The sequence below is a fragment of the Eurosta solidaginis genome, chromosome 3 (assembly GCF_040869045.1).
Source record: "Eurosta solidaginis isolate ZX-2024a chromosome 3, ASM4086904v1, whole genome shotgun sequence".
NCBI lineage: Eukaryota > Metazoa > Arthropoda > Insecta > Diptera > Tephritidae > Eurosta > Eurosta solidaginis.
In genome coordinates this window covers 201,853,536-201,878,776 of record NC_090321.1, presented here as the reverse complement: position 1 = coordinate 201,878,776, position 25,241 = coordinate 201,853,536, and the positions used below count along the sequence as shown (strand labels likewise).

The window sequence follows — 25,241 nt, the reverse complement described above, 5'->3', positions numbered from 1 at the left end:
ATTATTTTGTTACTAGACTTTAAAATTTTCTAAAATCTGCCGGCACAAAATTGTTATGCTTTTTGAGTTAAGCCAGAACTCCATGGATAGCCTCGTGGGCGTTGCAGGCGTTCTAGAATCCCACCTCGTTTGTTAGCTATTCAATCTAGACAGCTAAAAATCATGGTGAAAATCGCATACGCCTGAAAGTTTGAAAGGACGCGCATGGAGTTGGGCCTTAAAGGCCTTTACTAAAAAATTTAAAATAAAAAGATGATCAAAAAATTTTAAGGACTACCTTTATATAAATGGACCAAAAAATAGAGGGCAATTTTTCTTTTAATCCAGACATAGTCTTGTTGAATTTTGACTAAAAAACTTTAACAATAGCTCTTGTAAAAAAATTTTGGGATTTAAAATTATAAAGGTAGAGCGCGTGTTTAAATTTTAAATAATCAATTAGTTAATCCCAAGTATATGGTTTGCCTTAAATTGAAATATTGCGCTCCACCTTTATAGTTTAAAATCCCAAAATTATTTTACAAGAGCTATTGTTAAAGGTTTTTAGTCAAAATTCAACAAGACTATGTCTTTATTAAAGGAAAAATTGCATTCTTTTATTTGGCCCATTTATATAAAGGTAGTCCTTAACTTTTTTATTATCTTTTTAATTAATTTAATTTTACTTTTGTTATCAATAAGGAATACTGGTTTCACTCGTGAAAGATAAACCTTAGAATTAGGTAAATGTAGTACATCATACGACTTATTAAAGCACCTTATTTGAGGCTTATTTATGATACAAATAAGGCTTATCCTTTAGGTAAATAAAAATAATTGTTGCCTAAACTTAAGGAATACATGATATATAACCTAACTTTAATCAATAAAATTTCGTAAGAAACTGGATTTTATGTATGAAATAATATATCGCCAGTAAAACTATTTTCAATAAGCCAACCTACTTTCGACCCGACCCATAAAAAATTTAAATTTTACATTTCTCACTGTTTTAGCAGCACCTCGTTTAGAAAAACTTTCAAAAAGTATTTTCAATGGTACTTGTCCCACAACTTGAACAGAAAATGAATTTTCAATAATAGGTACATAATAAATAAAGTTTTGAAATGGGTGATTATAAAGATAAATAAAGTCAGATGGTGTCTTATTATAAGTCCTGAGTTTATATGTGCAATAAGACGTAGAATTAGATTATAGCATGGCATACTATTCCTAATTATATTTGGTTCTTAAACCTTATAATAAGGTTATTGTACTCGATATGTGTATTGTCTTATGACAACGCCTTATGTAAGCCTGATTCTTTGTGTGTTATAAGCCTTATATAAATGGTCCTAAAATAAGAAAATACGGCACCTGAGAACACAGCCGTATGAAGCTAAAAAGCACAAGCAGGTCCTCAGTGAAATGCACAAACAAGCGTCGGACCTCTATGCCAGGAATTGCCCGGTGAATCCTGTACTCAAAGAACAATACCCACAACTTAGCAGAGGAGGAACGCACTCTTGCCTAGGTAAACGCGCGTCACTCCAGCCCAACTTCGATCTGGGTACTGTAACAGGTTAAACTCTTACCTATCCAGAATCAACCACGACATACAAAACATATGTCCTGCTTTACTGTATTGTGGAACCAACGCCTTTAACATCCCTCTCAATATGGTCCACCCCTGTTGAAACAGCAAGTTTCCTTGGACTCCCATTAGAGGACATTGATGACAATTTGTGATTGGTCGCACCCACGTGGTATCACAATGGGACCTTTTTGGGCCTAAGTGCACTGGTGCTCACACCGGCGGCCACTCTAACCTAACCTATTTTATAATAATAAATTATGTTAGCATACCAAGTACAGGATTCCCTCATACCTTGAGCAAAGATGTTTACACATAAAAAAAAAATTATAAAATGTATTTAAAATGTTTGCTGCTATTTTCGTGTACGCAGCTGTATATTCATATCATGAATGTCAATGCGGAGTTGGCTACTTAAGTATAGTTAGGTCCGGTTTTCCAGTAGTTATTTAAGCTATTCTTAAACTAAGTTTGCTAAACGCTAGTCAAATTTAAACTCCAGTTAAACTACTGAGCAGTTTTTCAGTCGCAGCTTTGGGGTAGGCTTTTTGTACCGCAACACTTTTTTTTTTATTATCTATATAATTTGTAGATACGGCAACAGCTGGATTTTGTTTACCGAGCAAACATGGAAAAAGTATTTCTGCAGCCTTAGAAAAATACACATCTAGTTCCGGAGCTGATATCTAACATCATGCTCTAATTAAACCAGAGAGTTATCAAGTTGATATCCAACTTCATTCTCCAATTACTATCCAACCTTTGAGAAATTTTGTAAAATGTATAGTTCTCGAGTTGACTCCAACGTCATTCTCAAATTATTTTCCGACCTTTGAGAGATTTTGAGAAATGCACAGCTTTCAAATGCGCATTCAACACATTTGTCCAGTTCATATTCTACATCGAGTTTAGGTGGATTGAATAAAAATCTTCCCCGGGGTGGTACCACCAAAGACAACAGCTGTTTCTTGTGAGAAATAAACAGCTTGTTGATAGCAGTAAAGAAGCACTATTAATTAAAAATAAGTTATACATATTTTATTTTATTTTCGTGTAAATACTGTAGCATTGAAATCCTACAGTTCAGCCCAGTTAGCCACATATAAATATTGTGACGAATATTGGCAACGCTAAGGCATACTATCATCTCTAAGCCGATACTAAACAGGTACTTGTATCTACATAAACAAATCAATCATTATGTCTACACATATGTACATTCAAGAAGCGGAGAGATATGCACAAACACATGCATATATCTGAGATGCTCACAAAAGTATGCAATCATCGGTCGAAGTATCACTCACATATACACGCGCATATGAGAAGCTATAAACGTGCATCTGTAGTTTATAGCTGGTGAGTTTATAGCTGGCAAACAAGTAGTAAATTCTAGAGGGAGAAACACCTAGAAGTATGCCGACGAGGAAACCGAAGACTATAAAAGCAGCACCAGCTGAGGCATGGGCAATCAGTTTGATTTAAGCAAGCTATTGTTTGTGAAGTATCAGTGTTATTGTGAAGTACTTTAATAAAGGCCATTTTGCATTATTGAATATTGGAGTTATTTATTCAACAGTTTAGCGATACGAACGTTAGTAGAAGGTGTGAAATAAGCGAAGTTTCCCTAAATTCGTTACAATATTATTGGATGAGAATTATGTTTCTTTCAACTTAAGTACTAGCATTTTTTGCCTTATAAAATATATCCTTTTTTGCTGAGAACTTTATGATTTTCAAGTTGAGTCAGTCAAGTTTCGAATCAACTTTTGGGATTTTAGAATTAAGCTTTGTTATCAACATAAGCATTAATGGCCCTCAAGCCCTAATGCTTGTTGGGTATATTCGACGCCATTGCCAATAAACTGATAACTGATAGGTTAACTAGAGTTTAACTCTGCAAGATCAGCCGTTTAAACTCAGCTTAAACTTCAGTTAAAATCAGGGCCGAGGAGAGGGGGGAGGGGGGCACCCAGGGCAATTGCCCTGGGGCTCGGCATGGCAAAGCAGTATTGACAGTACTCTAACTAGGATTTCATAGATACATACATATTTTGTTGCTACAACAAAATTTCCGAAAATACCAGATCAGATTTGACAAAGTCTTCAGGTTATTCTAAAGCAAAAGGTTGGAAGAGGTTACACGACAGAATTCCTGGACATGAAAATAGTCAAAATCATTAAACTTGCTATATAGAGTGGCGCCAATATGAAATGAGAATTTGAAATGCAAGTTCAGTGGATTTTCTCTTAGCGGAAACCCTTAAAAATGAACAGCTCGCTGGAGAGAGATACTTCGCAGAATTCTTGATGTTGTTTTATTTCTTGGAGAAAAAGGATTGGCATTTATAGGGATAATTCACTGATCGGAAATCCAAAAAATGGAAGCTTTCTTGGTATTTTGGAACTGATCAGCAATTATGACCCCCTATTGCATGAATATTTGGAGGTGAAGGAATCTCAAACGAAAAAGAATCGTCAAGTATTACACAGTGGATGCAACCCCTGATTCGGCGCATATTAAGCAGACTGTTTTTATATGGCGTTATGTTTTATTAGACAGGGACTCCGGAAAATGGAAAATCCAAGAACGCTTTTTAGAGTTTGTCGATTGTAACGCAAAACCAGGAGAAGCTATCGCTGAGCTGATTCGCAGCACTCTAAAAAAGCACAATATTCCACTGGATGACTGCCGTGGGGAAGGGTATGATAATGGCAGTAATATGAGCGGTCATTACAAAGGAGTGCAGAGTCATATCCTGAGAGATAACTCCCTGGCAATATTTGCACCTTGCGCTTGTCATAGTTTAAATTTATGTGGAGTGCAAGCTGCTGTATATTGTGCAGAAGTCATCACAATTTTCGGTATTATGCAGAAATTTTATAATATCTTTAGCGCAAGCCCTCAGAGATGGGAAATTCTCAAGCATGTCACAAACACGATGGTCTGCTCGTGTGGATAGTGTGAAACCTTTCGAAACTCACATTCCCCAAATATTGAAAGCTGTTGATGAAATCAAGCTTTTGAATCTGAGTTCAGAAACAGTAACGGATTTGAAAGGTATTGAAGCATATATGGGGAAATTTGAGTGTATCCTCTTGGCCTACATTTGGCTCAAAGTGTTGATGGTAATCAACCATCGAAATCTGGTACTGCAAGCTAGAAATGCCACACTGGACGTGGAAACAGAAAATATACGTAGCCTGATTGATGAGTTGAAGAAGTTCAGGGATCAATGGTCGATCATACTTTAAGAATGTAAGGTTCTGGCAGGGAGTATAGGAGTTGTGAATACCTTAGCAGAGAAAAGAAGGAAGATAAGAAAGCGCCAGTTCGATAAATTACGTGGCGAATCACCTTAGTGTGATTCCGAAACTCAATTCAAACAGCAAGTTTTTTAACTTCTTTTGGACTGCTTGATTGGTAACATGACAAGACGTTTCGAAGCCGTAAATGACATTGCGATTAAATTTAGTTTTTTGTGGAAGTATGAGGATCTGACGGAAGAAGAGCTCAGAGAAAAGATAGCGGCATTCTGCACGATCTATGGTATCGATATTTCTACGGATCTAATAAATGAAATAATTCATCTCAAAGCCATCCACTTAGCAAATTAGGGATGTGATTCGCTGCTACCATATCAACTTCTGAACAAATTTCATGACTTGAAGATAGATGTATTATTTCCTAACAGGGAGCGTTCTTTTAGTCTATTGTCCCGCGTGAAAAATTTTTTACGTTTTACTATGAGCCAAAATCGCTTGACAAGCTTTGGAACATTGGCGTTGGAGTCCAGCCTTGCTCGCAGCAATGGTTTTGAATAGGTAGTTTTCATATTTGCAGACCAAAAAGCACGGAAGGTTTCCTTGGCTGATTCAAGCCCTTAAAATATACATATTTAGAAAAAGTTAATGTAAGTAAATCAAATAATGAAATCTAACATTTCATTAATGTAAGTGCTCCAGTAAATCTTATTCTATATGAAATAAAACTGACAATGTGAATTGAAAAATTTATGTATGTTATGTTATTTTTATACTCAGTTGAGCAGAGCTCACAGAGTATATTAACTTTGATTGGATAACGGTTGGTTGTACAGGTATAAAGGAATCGAGATAGATATAGACTTCAAAATCATTAGTATCGAAAAAAAATTTGATTGAGCCATGTCCGTCCGTCCGTCCGTCTGTCCGTTAACACGATAACTTGAGTAAATTTTGAGGTATCTTGATGAAATTTGGTATGTAGGTTCCTGGGCTCTCATCTCAGATCGCTATTTAAAATGAACGATATCGGACTATAACCACGCCCACTTTTTCGATATCGAAAATTTCGAAAAACAGAAAAAATGCGATAATTCATTGCCAAAGACCGATAAAGCGATGAAACTTGGTAGGTGGGTTGACCATATGACGCAGAATAGAAAATTAGTAAAATTTTTGACAGTGGGCGTGGAACCGCCCACTTTTAAAAGAAGGTAATTTAAAAGTTTTGCAAGCTGTAATTTGGCAGTCATTGAAGATATCATGATGAAATTTGGCAGGAACGTTACTACTATTACTATATATGTGCTAGATAAAAATTAGAAAAATCGAATGAAGAACACGCCCACTTTAAAAAAAAATTTTTTTAAAAGTAAAATTTTAACAAAAAATTGAATATCTTTACTGTATATAAGTAAATTATGTCAACATTCAACTCCAGTAATGATATGGTGCAACAAACTACAAAAATAAAAGAAAATTTCAAAATGGGCGTGGTTCCGCCCTTTTTCATTTAGTTTGTCTAGAATACTTTTAATGCCATAATTCGAACAAAAATTTACCAATCCTTCTGAAATTTGGTAGAGGCATAGACTCTTTGACGGTAACTGTTTTCTGGGCGAAATCGGTTGAAGCCACGCCCAGTTTTTATATACAGTAGACCGTCTGTCCTTCCGCTCGGCCGTTAACACGATAACTTGAGCAAAAACCGATATATCTTTACTAAACTCAGTTCGCGTACTTATCTGAACTCACTTTATCTTTGTACAAAAAATGGCCGAAATCCGACTATAACCGCGCCCACTTTTTCGAAATCAAAAATTACGATAAATGAAAAAAATGCCATAATTCTATACCAAATATGAAAAAAGGGATGAAACATGGTAATTTGATTGGTTTATTGACGGAAAAAATAACTTTAGAAAAAACTTTGTGAAATGGGTGTGACACCTACCATATTAAGTAGAAAAAAATAAAAAGTTCTGCAGGGCGGAATCAAAAGCCCTTGAAATTTTGGCAGGAATACTGTTCGTGGTATTACATATATAAATAAATTAGAGGTACCCGACAGATGATGTTCTGGGTCACCCTGGTCCACATTTTGGTCGATATCTCGAAAACGCCTTCACATATACAACTAAGGGCCACTTCCTTTTAAAACCCTCATTAATACCTTCAATTTGATACCCATATCGTACAAACACATTATAGAGTCACCCCTGGTCCACCTATATGGCGAAATCTGGAAAAAGCGTCCACATATAGAACTAAGGCCCACTCCCTTTTAAAATACTCATTAACATCATTCATTTCATACCCATATCGTACAAACACATTCTATAGTCACCCCTGGTCCACCTTTAGAACTATGGCCGACTCCCTTTTAAAATACTCTTTAATACCCTCCATTTGATACCCATGTCATCCAAACACATTCCAGGGTTACCCTAGGTTCATTTTCCTACATGGTGATTTTCCCTTATTTTGTCTGCAAAGCTCTCAGCTGAGTATGTAATGTTCGGTTACACCCGAACTTAGCCTTCCTTACTTGTTTTTACTGGATTGAGTTTATCTTTTAGGGGGGCCCGTCAACGCGAACTGTCTCAGGGACCCGGCTCGGCTCTCTGCGGCCCTGGTTAAAATAGACTGAAAAACTACAGAAAAAATTTAAGCGTAGTTTAACTGACAAACTGCGTTGAACTTGTATTTAAAAACCGGGCCTTAATATATACATATATGAACATAGTAGTTCCTATATGTACCTAGATGTATAAAACAAAAAACATAGTGGTGACAATTGCAAGCATGTATATACATATGTACATATGTATGTATGTACACATGTTTCTATACATATTAATATGAATGCATTATAAATTAGAAAAAGATCAAAACATATGTCAGTTATTCTCCGTGGTTGAACCGAAATGGCTGCATGCCTAAGAACAGAATAAAATTTACCTACATACATATGTATATAGTATTAAAATATAGTACATACATATATAAAAACATCCATACATATATAGTACCTACATACAAATACAGGGCCGGATTAACAGGTAGGCAGAATAGGCAGTTGCCTGGGGCCCCCATTTTAGGGGTCCTCCGAAAAATGAAAAAGGCTTCTAAAATTTTCTTACAAACATAAAATTCTAGAGAGTGAAAGAAATAATCAGAACTGAAAATAAATTTTAATCAAATAAATAAAACTAAATTGACCGCATTCAAAAGACGACGACCGACAAACTAGACAAGGTTCCTAAAAAGGATATTTCCGACTCATTTGACAAATTGTATGAGCGTGCAAAGAAGTGTATCGAAGTGAAAGGAGAGTATATTGAATAATAAAAAAGGTTTATAACTTTTCTTCAGTTGGAATGTCATACTGGTGAAAGCCTAGCGAATCAAACTTTAAAGTTTCTTACTGAAGATTGTGATTTAGATATTCAAAATTGTAGAGGACAATAATATGATAACGCATTAAACATGTCCGGGAAGTATAAAGGTGTGCAAGCAAGAATATTGAGTTTGAATGAGAATACGATATATGTTTCCTGTTCCGCGCATTCCCTTAATATGGTTGCAGAGCATGCTGTGAAGTGCTGTTTTTATGCAGTAGATTTTTTCGCCATTATGCAGACATTATATAATTTTTTTTCGCTTCCACCTATAGTTGAGGCGTATTAAAAAATAAAATAAACAATGAGAAAACTTTGAATACTTTGTCAACTACACGCTGGGAAGCATATTCGAATGCGACAAATGCAGTTTACGATTCATTTGATATCATATTAGAGGCTCTAGAAGTCATTGCTGATGATGAATCACAAAATACTGATACTCGTTATGAGGTGACGTGTATCGCGAATAAAATGCAAAAGTTAAATTCATGTTGATTTTATGGAACTCTATTTTGACTGCTATGCGTTCAGTGAGTAAGTCATTGCAAAGTGAAAAAGCAGATTTGAAAATGTGTGGTTTTTTGTACGGATTGTTAGAAGAGAGTTTAGTTTCATTCCGTGAATATTCCAATGACTTCGAGGAAAAAACAAAACAATTATTACCTGGAGTGGGTTATACAGAAATCATAAAACGTACTCGTCTTATAAAAAACCAACCTAATGACGGAAATGCTCCAGAAGTTGAATTTTCGCCTCGCTATGATTTTAGGACAAAAGGTTTCCTCGAAATCATCGACAATCTTCACAGTGAAATTAAACGATGAGCGAAATTGTATATGGAAGTTTCAGAGACATTTGCATTTCTCATCAACTTTTCTCTAAGTGATGGAGACCTCCACGAAGCTATAAATAACTTAGTTCGTTTTTATTCTAGAAATTTGGAAGAATTTTTCATTGAAATGAAACAGTTCCAAAGTTACATAAACTCCAGATACACTGATGTACAAAAAACTCATAGTCATTTGTATAAGATTCTATTGGAAGATCAATTAGGCGATGTATTTCCTAGCACAGAAATAGCTCTTCGGATTTTTTTAACATTAATGATCACAAATTGTTCTGCCGAACGATCCTTCTCGCAATGGAAAATAATCAAAGCTGCTGAAAGAGCTACAATGCGACAAGAGCGACTCGAGATGTTAGGTATACTTTGCATTGAGTCAGATTTATTGAACAAAATCGATATTGATGATATAATTGATGAATTTGCCGAAAACAAATGTAGAAAAGAACATGTTTAAAATGTAGATAGTAATTTTATTGATATTATTACATTGTGACAATAAAATTTTTATGAAAGATATAAGTTTATATTTTTTAATCGAAAAAAGAAGGGAACGGACGTGAAAAAAGGGGCCCCAAATTGATGGTTGGCTAGGGCCCCGTTGAGGGTTAATCCGTCCCTGTACATATATTAGGTAAACTTTTTATTAACAAAAACAGTTTTTACAAACAACAAAAATTTAAGTACCAAAGAGATTTCCTTTTCTTTATAAATAATTCAATAGTTATAATTTTATTTTTCTTTTATTTTCAGGTGGCGCTCATGAATTAATCAAATTTACAACAAATAACACTCCATTGAAATTTTGTATCTTAAGTTACCTGCACTTCAATATTTGCTAAGCGCACACAAAATATGTTTACAAAAACCCATACAAACATAACTACAATAAATATTTTTTATTTGCACACATTATTTAATATTTAAAAACTAAATTTAAATGTTTAGATTCGCAACTCTAAACGCTAGTGATATTAATTTTAGAAAAAATAAAATAGTAAAACGGCGCAACCATTCAAAGAATTTCATGAAATCCATTTCATACAAAATTAACAGCATTTCGGAGCATGCAAAGAATTTAATAATTAAATTTTTTTCCTTTATTACTATTTTGTAATACTTATAAAAAAAATTATCATATGGATTCTTTTGTTTTTGTGTCTATTATATGTTGGCTTATTTTCGCAATTATACTCGGCCCCACTTTATTTATTGTTTGCGTTTATTTGCCGGAATTACCTGTGAGATACATCAAACGTATCCGTTCATTATAAAAATTATTATTAAAAACTTGTAAATTTACGCATGTATATACAAAAGAATACACATATTTGTTATGTTTTAAACATGCTTAATTGTTAGTGCATAGTTAGCTTTTTTATATTTTAATTATTTTAGTTTTCATTCGATTTTTTATTGCAATACATTTTAGATAATATGAAAATTCCAATCACTGTCTTTTATTTGAAACGGTAAGAATGGTCAAGGGCGAGGAGGGGGCACACAGGACGAACGGGCAGAAAAATCAACAGCTGTAGTAATTGGAAGTATCATGCGTACATAGATATATACTTCAAGTTTATTTTTAGTTCAAGTTTATATAGCTGGGAAGGTTTATAAAAGTGTCAATATTGTTACGAATTTCAGGAATTCTTCTGTTATAGTTCCAATCGCTGAACTGTCGAATAAATAACTCAAATGTTCAGTATAGCAAAATGTTCTTTATTGACAACACTACTTTGTTAGTAGTACTGCACAATTACCTTTTTTTTTATGTAATTTTTAGATTATAAATAATAATATTCAGTGAATACTTCTAGCATTATCCTATAGTTATGAGAAACATGACTTCAGTAAAATCTTCAGAGTACAGACATATTCCAATCAAATTTAAATTTCAGTTGAATCTTTGTCAACTTTTTTCTGACTCAGTCCATACTTCTGTGAACTAGCATTTTGTTTCAGAAGTTTAACATTCATAAGGTCTGACAAATGCGTATACCGAACTGCAAAAGTTTCATTTTGATATCATCCAAGTTATCACACCTGTAATCCCAATACTAACTAATGGCGCACCCTTTACTCACGTTGCCGTGCATGTGACTTCTTCATTGCCCCAAATAGCACTTTCGCTGACTCAGTACACGCGCAAGCGATCGGTAACACAATACAACCAATAAGGCGTGAGAAGTGCAGCATAAGCAGCATTGGCCTATACACTCAACTCATCGATTATGAAATGTCGGCTGGTGGTGGGATCTGCAACGTAGGCATAAGTAAGTTAGACTTAAAAGTTAGTTGGTAACAAAAGAATATGTTTTAGATCAGTCGTATTAGTGAGTGCAACGAGTGCACAATAAATCTAGCTCAGTATCAACTTAACTAAATTTGTGTATTTCCTTTGGTCGGTGAACAGTGAGTTCACCGCAACTTTAATTTTTTAACAGTTCCCCTTTCGAGAACTGTAAGTGGCGCTCGAGACAGCGGGTGCAAAGTGGACAAAAAGTGTTTAAGTGTTTAGTTGAGAATAGACAAAAAATTACATCCCCAAAAAACTAAGTGAACTATTCAAAAAAAAAATTTTTCAAAAAAGCGTTTAAGTGGAGAAAAAAAGGGCAAAGAAATTAAAAGCCCAGTAATTAAGTGAACTATTTTAGACAAAAGGGACAAAAACCCTTCAAGAAGAGAAATATAAAAAAGCAAATAGTTTTAATCCAATGAGAAACTGGCTTTTGTGAGTATAATCTAATCACATTATATTTCCCTTTTCTTCTCCTATTTTTACAGTAATAAAATCATGGACTCTGAAGAAATCAGGAAGTCGCTAACGGAGACGAATGGGGCTATCAATGCCATTCTCTCCCAACTGAAGAAAATGGACCAAAGGCTGAAAAGCGTCGAGTCGAAAAATAACGATGAGTCTTTGTCAGGGCTCAGTAGTAATCTGGAGAGGCTAGAAGCCCAAGTAGAGGAAGTGCGCAGGCAGTCATCGGATAGCAGGCCAGAACCGGCTGTAGAACTGCTAGTTAGTCCTCGGACGGAGGTCGAGCTAGCGGGGGTGGTTAAACTGCCGGACTGCGTAAAAGAGTTGCAGGTATTCGATGGATCACGGGAGCACTACGGCTCCTGGGTCCATAGTGTAGAACAGGTAATAAAGGATTACGAAATAGTGCGGCATAAGCCGATTTACGCAGCCATCTTGAGGCATATTAGGGGGAAGATTAGGGGCGCAGCAGACTCTGCATTACTTGCGCACAATATACTAGATTCCGACTGGGGCAGGGTAAAGGAAATTCTTTCCCTGCATTACGCTGATATAAGGGATATAGAAACGTTGGAGCAGCAATTGACGTTAATGTCACAAGGGCGTCAGAAGATGTCCGACTTTTATGCGCAGGTTCAAAAACAACTGTCCCTAATGATTAATACCATAAAGGCCGAAAAGTATGTACACGGGGAAACAGTAGAGGCATTGGCAGAGGGACATCGTCGAAGAGCATTAGATGTCTTTATTAGGGGCCTAAACGGGGATCTGCCTGCCCTTCTCCTAGTTCAGAACTTGAAAACACTACCCGAAGCATATTCGGCATGTCTGAAAATTTTAAATGTAGACCGCAGGAACTCTATTTACCGCCCACCCTTCCACAGGGATAACAAAAATTTTAATGACAACTACCAACCTTCAGCCCCAAAATTTTTTAAAAGGAATTATTCCAACCACGACCAGGGTTATCCCGCTCAAAGAAATTCAGTTCAACCAAATGGCAACCGCGTGTGGCAGAATGGCAACCAACAAAGGCCTAGACCTTCCTACTCAGGATCAGCGCAAACCCGAATAAGCAATCAGTCTACCAAAATTGGAGAAGCAACAGCACCCCATTGGCGGTGTTAAGAGCAGAAGCAGAACCATCAACTCAAACCCGCCAGACAGGTGGCACTCGATTTTCAAGATATGATAGCGCCAAGAGGGGTACAAGTTCCCCAAGATATTCAGACAGAAACGCTAGCAAGCAGCAGAAACTTTTCCATCTAGTACCGGTTGATGAAGAACAAATCGAAACCAACAAAGAACAAACCACGGGGGACCAAGTAAATTTTACCATGGGAGCCTCGTGTCCGGCATACCTTATCTAGAGTACGCAACGCAGGATTTAGGCATTTTAGAATTTCTAGTGGATACAGGGGCGAACAAAAATTATATAAGCGAACGCGTAGCCCAAAATACTACGCCAGTAGAAAAACCGTTTAAGGTAACTTCCGCAGGAGGAACTATAAATGTAGACAGAAAAATATGCGGACATTTTTTTAAATTCATAGGCATAGATATTCCCACCACATTTTTTGTTCTTCCAGGGCTTAGATCATTTGATGGGATAATAGGGGATGACACGCTGTCGGAAATTAAAGCAGTCCTAGACAGGGAGCTCAACACTCTCATTTTAAAACCAGATATTGTGCTGCCCCTTAAGCGGAAGGAGGCGCAGCAGGTCAACAGCATTACCTTAAACATTCCTTTCGGCAATGATATCACGAACCTTTCAAAAAATAAACTCTACGAGATCCTACATCGATATGAAAATTTATTCGGCCCAGTTGACCGAAGCATGGAAATCCAAACCAATGTCCAGGCAGAAATCAGAACCATAACCGAAAACCCCATTTACACTAAAAGCTACCCCTACCCCGTTAATATGCGCGAGGAGGTGGAAAAGCAAATCCGAGACTTACTAGCAGAAGGCATAATTCGTCCTTCAAAAAGTCCCTACAACTCACCCATATGGATTGTCCCAAAGAAATCCCAGGCAGATGGGGAAAAAAAGTATAGAATGGTGATAGATTTCAAACGGCTAAATGCCGTAACCATCCCTTACACCTATCCCATACCTGACATTAATGGCACCATTGCGAGTCTCGGTAGTGCAAAGTATTTTACGACACTTGACCTAACTTCGGGATTTCACCAGATCCCAGTGAAAGAAAGTGATATACCAAAAACGGCATTTTCCACCATGAATGGAATATACGAATTTTTGCGGCTTCCTTTCGGTCTCAAAAATGCACTCTCTATCTTCCAGCGCATGATAGACGACGTGTTAAAAGAATTTATAGGTCGTATTTGCTTTGTATACATCGACGACATTATAATCTTTAGTAAGGATGAAACCACTCATCTAAAGGACATTGAGACTATCCTTGCCAGGCTCCTAGCCGCAGGTCTCAAGGTTAACCTTGAGAAGACGCACTTCCTAAAAACAAGCGTAGAATTTCTTGGCTATATTGTGACCTCTGAGGGAATACTTCCTGACCCAAAGAAAGTAAATTCCATTAAAAACATGCTGCCTCCTTCTAACTTAAAGGAGCTTAAGAGCTTCCTAGGACTAACATCGTATTATCGTAAATTCATTCGAGATTACGCAAAAATTGCAAAACCTCTTACCAACCTCACACGAGGAGAACAGGCACAGGTAAGGGCAACACAATCGAAAAAGGTACCCATTAACTTGAACAAGGAAGCACAGGAAGCATTCGCGAATCTCAAAGAGATACTGACGACCTCCGAGGTCCTGACTTTCCCTAACTTCGACAAATCTTTTAACCTTACGACCGATGCCTCCGATTTCGCTATTGGAGCGGTGCTATCACAGGACTATGATGGCAAAGACAAGCCCATAGCATTCATATCAAGAAGCCTAACCACTACAGAAGAGACGTAAGCAACAAACGAAAAAGAAATGCTTGCTATCGTGTGGGCTTTGGATAACCTTCGGAACTACCTGTATGGAGCAAAAAAAAAACGAATATTTACAGATCACCAACCCCTAACCTTCTCTTTAAGTAACCGAAACTACAACGCCAAGCTAAAACGTTGGAAGGCCAGGATCGAAGAATATAATTACGAAATAATTTATAAACCTGGCAAATCTAACGTCGTGGCTGACGCACTGTCCCGACTCAAAACTCATGCAAACCGCCTTACAACGTCCACATACGATGCCGCTAGTCAAAATGCAACCACATGGTCAACAGCGGATTCTGGAAGCGAGGCCGGTGATACCGTACATAGTGCAGAACAGGACAACTCCGACCTTATACCCTTCGTTGAAGTTCCCATAAACGTATTTAGAAACCAGATTTTATTTGGGGGTAGGCTAGAAATATTTGAAGAACCCCATCCAGGTTACTCGCGACATTATTTAAATATAGATGGAGTCGGCGAAGATGAGCTCATTACTGTTCTGAAGGAAAAACTTAGGCCAAACGTTATTAACGGAATTAAAATGCCAGAGAGTAAATTAGCACTTCTTCAGAAAGTATACCCGGAAAATTTCATGCAATATAAGATCCGAGTAGCTCAGTGCATTGTAGAGGATCTAAGAGATCCCGACAGAATCTGTGAAGTAGTATGGGCGGAGCACAAAAGAGCTGATCGCAACGCCAATGAGAATAAAAAACAAATTCTAGAGAGGTACTACTTTCCAAGAATGAGCAGCATAATCAGGGGCTATGTCTCGTCTTGCGAAACTTGTAAAATCAGTAAATATGACAGACGTCCCAATAAACCGGAGTTACAAAACACACCTATCCCATCGCGTCCTTGCGAAATAATTCACTTCGATATATTCGAAATACAAGGAGAAAATTTTCTGAGCTGCATTGACAAATTTTCTAAGTTCGCAAAACTCTTTCACCTAAGAAATAAGTCCACTTTGCACCTCAAGGACAAAATAGTCAAACTCTTGCACTACTTTACGACCCCAGATATCCTCGTGACCGACAACGAGCGCGGTCTTATTAGCCCAATAATAAAAAATATTTTAGAGTCATTGGGAGTTATGTTGTATCGTACACCTTCTCAGAGAAGCGAGGTGAACGGTCAAGTCGAAAGGCGTCATTCCACCTTAATCGAAATTATCAGATGCCTGAAGATAGATAGCCCTAGGTTAAAAATCAAAGAGCTAGTAAATATAGCAGTAGATCGCTATAATAACTCCATTCATTCCGTTATAAACCGGAAACCCACTGAGGTATTTTTCAATCGCGCAAAAGCGGCTAATTACCAGGAACTCCTCGAAAAAAACAAGAAAACAAATGAATATTTAAAAACCTTACTGACTCAGAAACAACTAGAGTATATTGAACGGCACAATAAAAGAAGATCTCTACCGGAGCGTTATGATGAAAATGATATCATATACGTGAAGGACAAACAGATCACGGGAAAACAAAAACCCATATACAAAAAAGAAATTGTCGCAAAAGACAACAAGGTGTCCGTAACCACAGTTAGTGGGAAAAAAATCCACAAAACCCACATTAGAAATGTCAAACGCAGGAATACACATCCTAGCACTTGAAACTGAAAATGATATTTATTTGTTTGAATAAAAAAAAAAAAAAAAAAAACAAAAAAAAACATTAAAAAAACCAAAGATACAGAAATAAATTAATTCTCAGAAAAACCTTTTTTTATTGAAACAAAGGACATGTTCATTACTACAAGAGCCCGGCTTATTAGTGGGACAAATCGTGCCTTAGTAGCGGGTGGCGCCATCGGATTTGACAAATGGCTACGCTGCCTTCAAAACGGATCACACGATCCCCCACAGCTAGTTCGAGAACAGTATGGACCTCTATCCTACAAAAGAATTTAAACCGAATTTATACAAAGTTGCGCCTAATCCGCACGAAAAAAGAGAAAATAGCTTTGCGTCTAATCCGCATAACATATATTGATACTTAATCCTTCGCCTAATCCGGAGGATGAAAAAAGAAAAAAAAAAAGGAAAAAAAGACAAAGAAGAAAAAATAATACAAAATATGAATAATTTTTATTGCAAACTTGCGCCTAATCCGCAAGAAAAAAGAGAAAAATAGTTTTGCGCCTAATCCGCATAACATATATTGGCACTTAACCAGAACCACAACCGAAAACCCCATTTACACTAAAAGCTACCCCTACCCCGTTAATATGCGCGAGGAGGTGGAAAAGCAAATCCGAGACTTACTAGCAGAAGACATAATTCGTCCTTCAAAAAGTCCCTACAACTCACCCATATGGATTGTCCCAAAGAAATCCCAGGCATATGGGGGAAAAAAGTATAGAATGGTGATAGATTTCAAACGGCTAAATGCCGTAACCATCCCTGACACCTATCCCATACCTAACATTAATGGCACCATTGCGAGTCTCGATAGTGCAAAGTATTTTACGACACTTGACCTAACTTCGGGATTTCACCAGATCCCAATGAAAGAAAGTAATATACCAAAAACGGCATTTTCCACCATGAATGGAAAATACGAATTTTTGCGGCTTCCTTTCGGTCTCAAAAATGCACCCTCTATCTTCCAGCGCATGATAGACGACGTGTTAAAAGAATTTATAGGTCGTATTTGCTTTGTATACATCGACGATATTATAATCTTTAGTAAGGATGAAACCACTCATCTAAAGGACATTGAGACTATCCTTGCCAGGCTCCTAGCCGCGGGTCTCAAGGCTAACCTTGAGAAGACGCACTTCCTAAAAACAAGCGTAGAATTTCTTGGCTATATTGTGACCTCTGAGGGAATACTTCCTGACCCAAAGAAAGTAAATTCCATTAAAAACATGCTGCCTCTGTCTAACTTAAAGGAGCTTAAGAGCTTCCTAGGACTAACATCGTATTATCGTAAATTCATTCGAGATTACGCAAAAATTGCAAAACCTCTTACCAACCTCACACGAGGAGAACACGCACAGGTAAGGGCAACACAATCGAAAAAGGTACCCATTAACTTGAACAAGGAAGCACAGGAAGCATTCGCGAATCTCAAAGAGATACTGACGACCTCCGAGGTCCTGACTTTCCCTAACTTCGACAAATCTTTTAACCTTACGACCGATGCCTCCGATTTCGCTATTGGAGCAGTGCTATCACAGGACTATGATGGCAAAGACAAGCCCATAGCATTCATATCAAGAAGCCTAACCACTACAGAAGAGGCGTACGCAACAAACGAAAAAGAAATGCTTGCTATCGTGTGGGCTTTGGATAACCTTCGGAACTACCTGTATGGAGCAAAAAAAATACGAATATTTACAGATCACCAACCCCTAACCTTCTCTTTAAGTAACCGAAACTACAACGCCAAGCTAAAACGTTGGAAGGCCAGGATCGAAGAATATAATTACGAAATAATTTATAAACCTGGCAAATCTAACGTCGTGGCTGACGCACTGTCCCGACTCAAAACTCATGCAAACCGCCTTACAACGTCCACATACGATACCGCTAGTCAAAATGCAACCACAGGGTCAACAGCGGATTCTGGAAGCGAGGCCGGTGATACCGTACATAGTGCAGAACAGGACAACTCCGACCTTATACCCTTCGTTGAAGTTCCCATAAACGTATTTAGAAACCAGATTTTATTTGGGGGTAGGCTAGAAATATTTGAAGAACCCCATCCAGGTTACTCGCGACATTATTTAAAGATAGATGGAGTCGGCGAAGATGAGCTCATTAATGTTCTGAAGGAAAAACTTAGGTCAAACGTTATTAACGGAATTAAAATGCCAGAGAGTAAATTAGCACTTCTTCAGAAAGTATACCCGGAAAATTTCATGCAATATAAGATGCGAGTAGCTCAGTGCATTGTAGAGGATCTAAGAGATCCCGACAGAATCTGTGAAGTAGTATGGGCGGAGCACAAAAGAGCTCATCGCAACGCCAATGAGAATAAAAAACAAATTCTAGAGAGGTACTACTTTCCAAGAATGAGCAGCATAATCAGGGGCTATGTCTCGTCTTGCGAAACTTGTAAATCAGTAAATATGACAGACGTCCCAATAAACCGGAGTTACAAAACACACCTATCCCATCGCGTCCTTGCGAAATAATTCACGTCGATATATTCGAAATACAAGGAGAAAAATTTCTGAGCTGCATTGACAAATTTTCTAAGTTCGCAAAACTCTTTCACCTAAGAAATAAGTCCACTTTGCAACTCAAGGACAAAATAGTCAAACTCTTGCACTACTTTACGACCCCAGATATCCTCGTGACCGACAACGAGCGCGGTCTTATTAGCCCAATAATAAAAAATCTTTTAGAGTCATTGGGAGTTATGTTGTATCGTACACCTTCTCAGAGAAGCGAGGTGAACGGTCAAGTCGAAAGGCTTCATTCCACCTTAATCGAAATTATCAGATGCCTGAAGATAGATAGCCCTAGGTTAAAAATCAAAGAGCTAGTAAATATAGCAGTAGATCGCTATAATAACTCCATTCATTCCGTTATAAACCGGAAACCCACTGAGGTATTTTTCAATTGCGCAAAAGCGGCTAATTACCAGGAACTTCTCGAAAAAAGCAAGAAAACAAATGAATATTTAAAAACCTTACTGACTCAGAAACAACTAGAAAATATTGAACGGCACAATAAAAGAAGATCTCTACCGGAGCGTTATGATGAAAATGATATCATATACGTGAAGGACAAACAGATCAAGGGAAAACAAAAACCCATATACAAAAAAGAAATTGTCGCAAAAGACAACAAGGTGTCCGTAACCACAGTTAGTGGGAGAAAAATCCACAAAACCCACATTAGAAATGTCAAACGCAGGAATACACATCCTAGCACTTGAAACTGAAAATATTTATTTGTTTGAATAAAAAAAAAAAAAAAAAAAAAAAAAAAAACATTAAAAAAAACCAAAGATACAGAGATAAATTAATTCTCAGAAAAACCTTTTTTTATTGAAACAAAGGACATGTTCATTACTACAAGAGCCCGGCTTATTAGTGGGACAAATCGTGCCTTAGTAGCGGGTGGCGCCATCGAATTTGACAAATGGCTACGCTGCGCTCAAAACGGATCACACGATCCCCCATAGCTAGTTCGAGAACAGTATGGACCTCTATCCTACAAAAGAATTTAAACCGAATTTATACAAAGTTGCGCCTAATCCGCACGAAAAAAGAGAAAATAGCTTTGCGCCTAATCCGCATAACATATATTGATACTTAATCCTGCGCCTAATCCGGAGGATGAAAAAAAAAAAAAAGGAAAAAAAGACAAAGAAGAAAAAAGAATACAAAATATGAATAATTTTTATTGCAAACTTGCGCCTAATCCGCAAGAAAAAAGAGAAAAATAGTTTTTGTTATAAAAAATACTGATAAAAAAGAAAGCAATGAACGAATAATTGTACTTGCAAGCTTGCGCCTAAAAAAAAAAAAAGAAAGAAATAAATTTTATCCTCATCGCCTAATCCGTTGAGTGAAAGAAAAAATTATCCTCTTCGCCTAATCCGTTGAGTGAAAGAAAGAAAAAATTATACTCTTCGCCTAATCCGTTGAGTGAAAGAAAGAAAAAATTATCCGCTTCGCCTAATCCGTTGAGTGAAAGAAAGAAAAAATTATCCTCTTCGCCTACTCCGTTGAGTGAAAGAAAGAAAAAATTATCGTCTTCGCCTAATCCTTTGAGTTAAAAAAAAAAAAAAAAAAATTATCCTCTTCGCCTAATCCGTTGAGTGAAAGAAAGAAAAAACTATCCTCTTCGCCTAATCCGTTGAGTGAAAGAAAGAAAAAATTATCCTCTTCGCCTAATCCGTTGAGTGAAAAAAAAAAAAAAAATTATCCTCTTCGCCTAATCCGTTGAGTGAAAGAAAGAAAAAAATATTAAGCTTATGCGCCTAATCCGCTAAGCAAAAAGATAAATATAATCCGCAAAACACATATTGATACTCCTTGCGCCTAATCCGCAGGAAAAAAAAAAATTGTTTTCTTGTCTTTGATTTACTTATTTTCATTTCACTTTATTTTAATTAATTTTTCACCTTTTATTTAGTTATTTGCATCTAACTAAAAATATTTTTTTTTTTCCTTCTTTTTATTTAAATTTACACTAACACACTAACCGAAACTAAAGCAATTAACAATCATAAAATGTAAAGTATAATCAAGAATAAATAAACATAAAATTGTTCCTCTCTTACAATGTCATAACACTAAAATTCCGAAACAAACATATTCCTTTGAAATTAACTTCAATTTTAAACTTAGAAGAAAAAAGAAAAAATACACACAATCTTGTAAAACAAATATTTGTGATTAAGCTAACAATTACTAACACACTAACACTAATAACATCCTTCCAGATTCCCACTGCTGGCATCAGCCATCAGCGCCCTCCATATATTTCACTATAAAACCCCAATCATAACTATCCAAAACGGGAATGGATGGATCATTGGTGGATCCTTCAAGCTGGTTCACGTTATTAATCTACAGCAATATGTTACAATTATGACGCAAATGGAAAGTTTGGCAAACCGTTTAATGAAAACCGCTGACGACCAGATTTTAGCGCATCTCTACATCAACCAAACATTGGAACGACTTGAAGAACTTACGGGTAGCACAGGTAAAGCAAGGGTCAGTCGCTCTATAGACTGGATAGGCTCCACAGCCAAAATGAAGTCATCCAAAGCAATAACCACCAATATAAGATCAATGAAAAACTCTTCGCCGCCACCCAGGAAGTCCTAAAGAAAATCGACGAGGTGGTGAATCGCACTAACTACATAGCGAAAGAAAATGAGGCGACGGAATTTGATCGAAATGCACTACACAACATCCTGCTCATTCACGAAGAGATAAACGAAATTGTGCGGGCATGTCAACTGGCAAAACGGGGCATTGTCAACACGAATCTACTTGACACAGATGAGGTCAACCAGGTACTGTCAGAAGTAAAGACCCTTCCATACCAGAACGTAATCGAGGCTATTGAATACGGTCAACCATCAGTATACACGAATGGGACATTTCTCCTCTACGTGCTCTCGATGCCAAAAGTAACAGCTAACAAATATAATTTTCTGATCACTCGCGCTGGCATCTACGAACATAAGCAACTTGATCTACCGTTTGACAGGATGCTCGTAAACCAAGAGGAAACATACGGAGTGACGGGAAATTGCATGGCAATCAGTTCATCTACAATATGTAAGTCAGAATCCTTGTCGAAATTGGAAGAGGACAGCTGCATTCCACGACTACTAAAAGGTGGAGACGCTAGCTGCCAATTCACCAGACGAAACGGATCAATTATAGAATTGGTAAACGACAACACAATATTCCTCTCAAACTACCAAAGCATGATCAGTAGCAGCAATGCCTCAAGCACTATTAATGGCACCTACATCATCCAACTAAGCAACGAAACAGTCAAGATAGGTGACCAAGTATTTTCCAGCAACGAGGTAATGACAGCGCAGGCGTTGCCAGCAGTCCTTTCGAATGTCAGGAATCACACAATGAAGGTCAACCTAGAATATGTGCACGACATCACGATGGAGAATGTTAAGTATCTAGGATACGTTAATGAGAAGATCAATTTTTCTATCGTTACAGAAGTCCTAACAATATGCGCAATAATCGTGGCCGCTGCTATCCTATGGAGATGGTACATTAGAAAACCAGACCTCCCAGAAATCTCTGAACATTGGAGCTGTGGCACGAACACCAATAAGATCACGAAGGGCATATCCACATATAAAATTGATTACCCAGAAGCTAGCCTACCAGCAGAAAGTAATAGCCATTCGGTACATACCATAACTCCCTCACGTTTTTCATTTGATCTGCGAGACGCAGATCTTTAAAGGGGGAGGAGTTATCACACCTGTAATCCCAATACTAACTAATGGCGCACCCTTTACTCACGTTGCCGTGCATGTGACTTCTTCATTGCCCCAAATAGCACTTTCGCTGACTCAGTACACGCGCAAGCGATCGGTAACACAATACAACCAATAAGGCGTGAGAAGTGCAGCATAAGCAGCATTGGCCTATACACTCAACTCATCGATTATGAAATGTCGGCTGGTGGTGGGATCTGCAACGTAGGCATAAGTAAGTTAGACTTAAAAGTTAGTTGGTAACAAAAGAATATGTTTTAGATCAGTCGTATTAGTGAGTGCAACGAGTGCACAATAAATCTAGCTCAGTATCCACTTAACTAAATTTGTGTATTTCCTTTGGTCGGTGAACAGTGAGTTCACCGCAACTTTAATTTTTTAACAGTTCCCCTTTCGAGAACTGTAAGTTCCATATGAAACTTTCCAAGCTCTCTATACAGTTCATCTTCGTCAAAATACATTATCGGTTTTCATCTCGCCTTATTTAAAATTTAGTCACCCTACCTACTGGGGAACCGAGCACTCAAAAATAACTTCGGTAACGAGCCTGATTGCATACCTCCTGGTTATTTATTCTGTTTTATTTTATTTCAATTCATTTTATTTTATTCTTTTCTTTACTTTATTTTATTTAAGTTTATTTTATTGCATTTTATTTTACATTATTTCATTTTAATTTCTTTTATTTTATTTTATTTAGTTTATTTTATTTCATTTTTTTTATCTACTAATTTAATTTTGTTTTACTTCATTTTATTTTATTTCATTTTTGACTTTATTTTATTTTAATTCATTTTATTTTATCTTTTTTTTATATTATTTTATTTTACTTAATTTTATCTTATTTTAGTTCATTTTATTTCATTTTTTTTACTTTATTTTATTTTTTCATTTTCTTTATTTTACTTAATTTTATTTTATTTTGGTTTATTTAATTTTAGTTTATTTTATTTTATTTCATTTCATTTTAATTTCTTAAATTTTATTTTATTTAGTTTATTTTATTTCATTTTTATTTTTTCAAATCTACTTTATTTTTAATTTAATTTTATTTTATTTGATTTATTTAATTTTATTTTGTGTTACATTACTTCATTTTATTTTATTTTATTTTTTATATTATTTTATTTTACTTAATTTTAGTTCATTTTATTTAATTTTTTACTTTATTTTATTTTATTTGTTAATTTTCTTTATTTTACATAATTTTATTTTATTTAAGTTTATTTAATTTTAGTTTATTTTATTTAAATTTATTTTATTTTGTTTTATTTTATTTTTTTGCTTTATTTTATTTTATTTCATTTCATTTTATTTGACTTTATTTTATTTTATTTTTTTGTTTTATTTAATTTTATTTTGTGTTACTTTACTTCATTTTATTTTATTTTATTTTTTATAATATTTTATTTTACTTAATTTTAGTTCATTTTATTTCATTTTTTACTTTATTTTATTTTATTTTTTAATTTGCTTTATTTTATTTACGTTTATTTAATTTTAGTTTATTTTATTTAAATTTATTTTATTTTGTTTCATTTTATTTTTGCTTTATTTAATTTTAGTTTTTTATTTCGTTTCGTTTTATTTTATTGTATTTCATTTCCTTTTATTATATTTTGTTTTATTTTATTAATTTTATTATATTTTATTTTGTTATAGTTTATTTTATTTTTGAAGTCTTTAATGAGCTCAAGGCCTATTGAAAAAATAAAACACAATGTTTTTCTATTGTATTTTACATATATTCGTCGATATTTCGGTTTTATTCTAAAACCATCATCAGGAACATACGACTATGTTTGATCCGAATACCGAAATATCGACGAATATATGTAAAATACAATAGAAAAACATTGTGTTTTATTTTTTCAATAGGCCTTGAGCTCATTAAAGACTTCAAAAATATTTACGTATAAGGCTAATAAAATTCATCAAAAATAGTTTATTTTATTGTTTCAAATTTATTATATTTTTATTTTATTTTATTTTTGATAACTTTATTTGATTTAATTTTATTTTGTTTTATTTTACTTTATCTTATTTTATTTTATTTCATTTCATTTTATGTGACTTTATTTTATTTTATTTTATTTTATTTTATTCAAATTTGTTTTATTTTTCATTTTATTATATTTTACTTAATTTTATTTAAATTTTGTTTATTTTATTTTACAATATTTTTGTTTTTCATTTTTTCTTTTTTATATTATGGTCCACTAGTTGCATTTTTTCGTTCGTTCACAATAGTGCCCTTTGTTTGGCCGACTGGTGCTTAAGCGTTTTCATCATTGTAAACCTTAACAAGTAGCGTAACTAACAGCTGATTGCTCAAAATTAGCACGCACACAAGCATCACTAATGGCCATATTATGAAAATCTTTTACAAAAGTCAAGTTAATTATTTAAACAGACATTAACTTGAACAATTTTAGAATATATAGCATTTAGGTCACCTTATTTG

At 35.6% G+C, this 25,241-nt stretch overlaps 2 protein-coding genes across 5 annotated transcripts in view; one reads left to right on the top strand and one right to left on the bottom strand.

The window, feature by feature from the left end:
• Positions 1 to 10,209, top strand: part of LOC137244945 (uncharacterized) — an 89,781-nt gene extending 79,572 nt beyond the window's left edge. The window contains exon 3 of the mRNA XM_067774725.1: positions 9,839 to 10,209. Coding sequence (XP_067630826.1) covers positions 9,839 to 9,851 — 13 coding nt within the window. The 3' untranslated portion in view covers positions 9,852 to 10,209. The remainder of the gene's footprint in view (positions 1 to 9,838) is intronic.
• Positions 1 to 25,241, bottom strand: part of Su(var)2-10 (E3 SUMO-protein ligase Su(var)2-10) — a 274,287-nt gene that overhangs the window by 51,148 nt on the left and 197,898 nt on the right. The window lies entirely within an intron of this gene.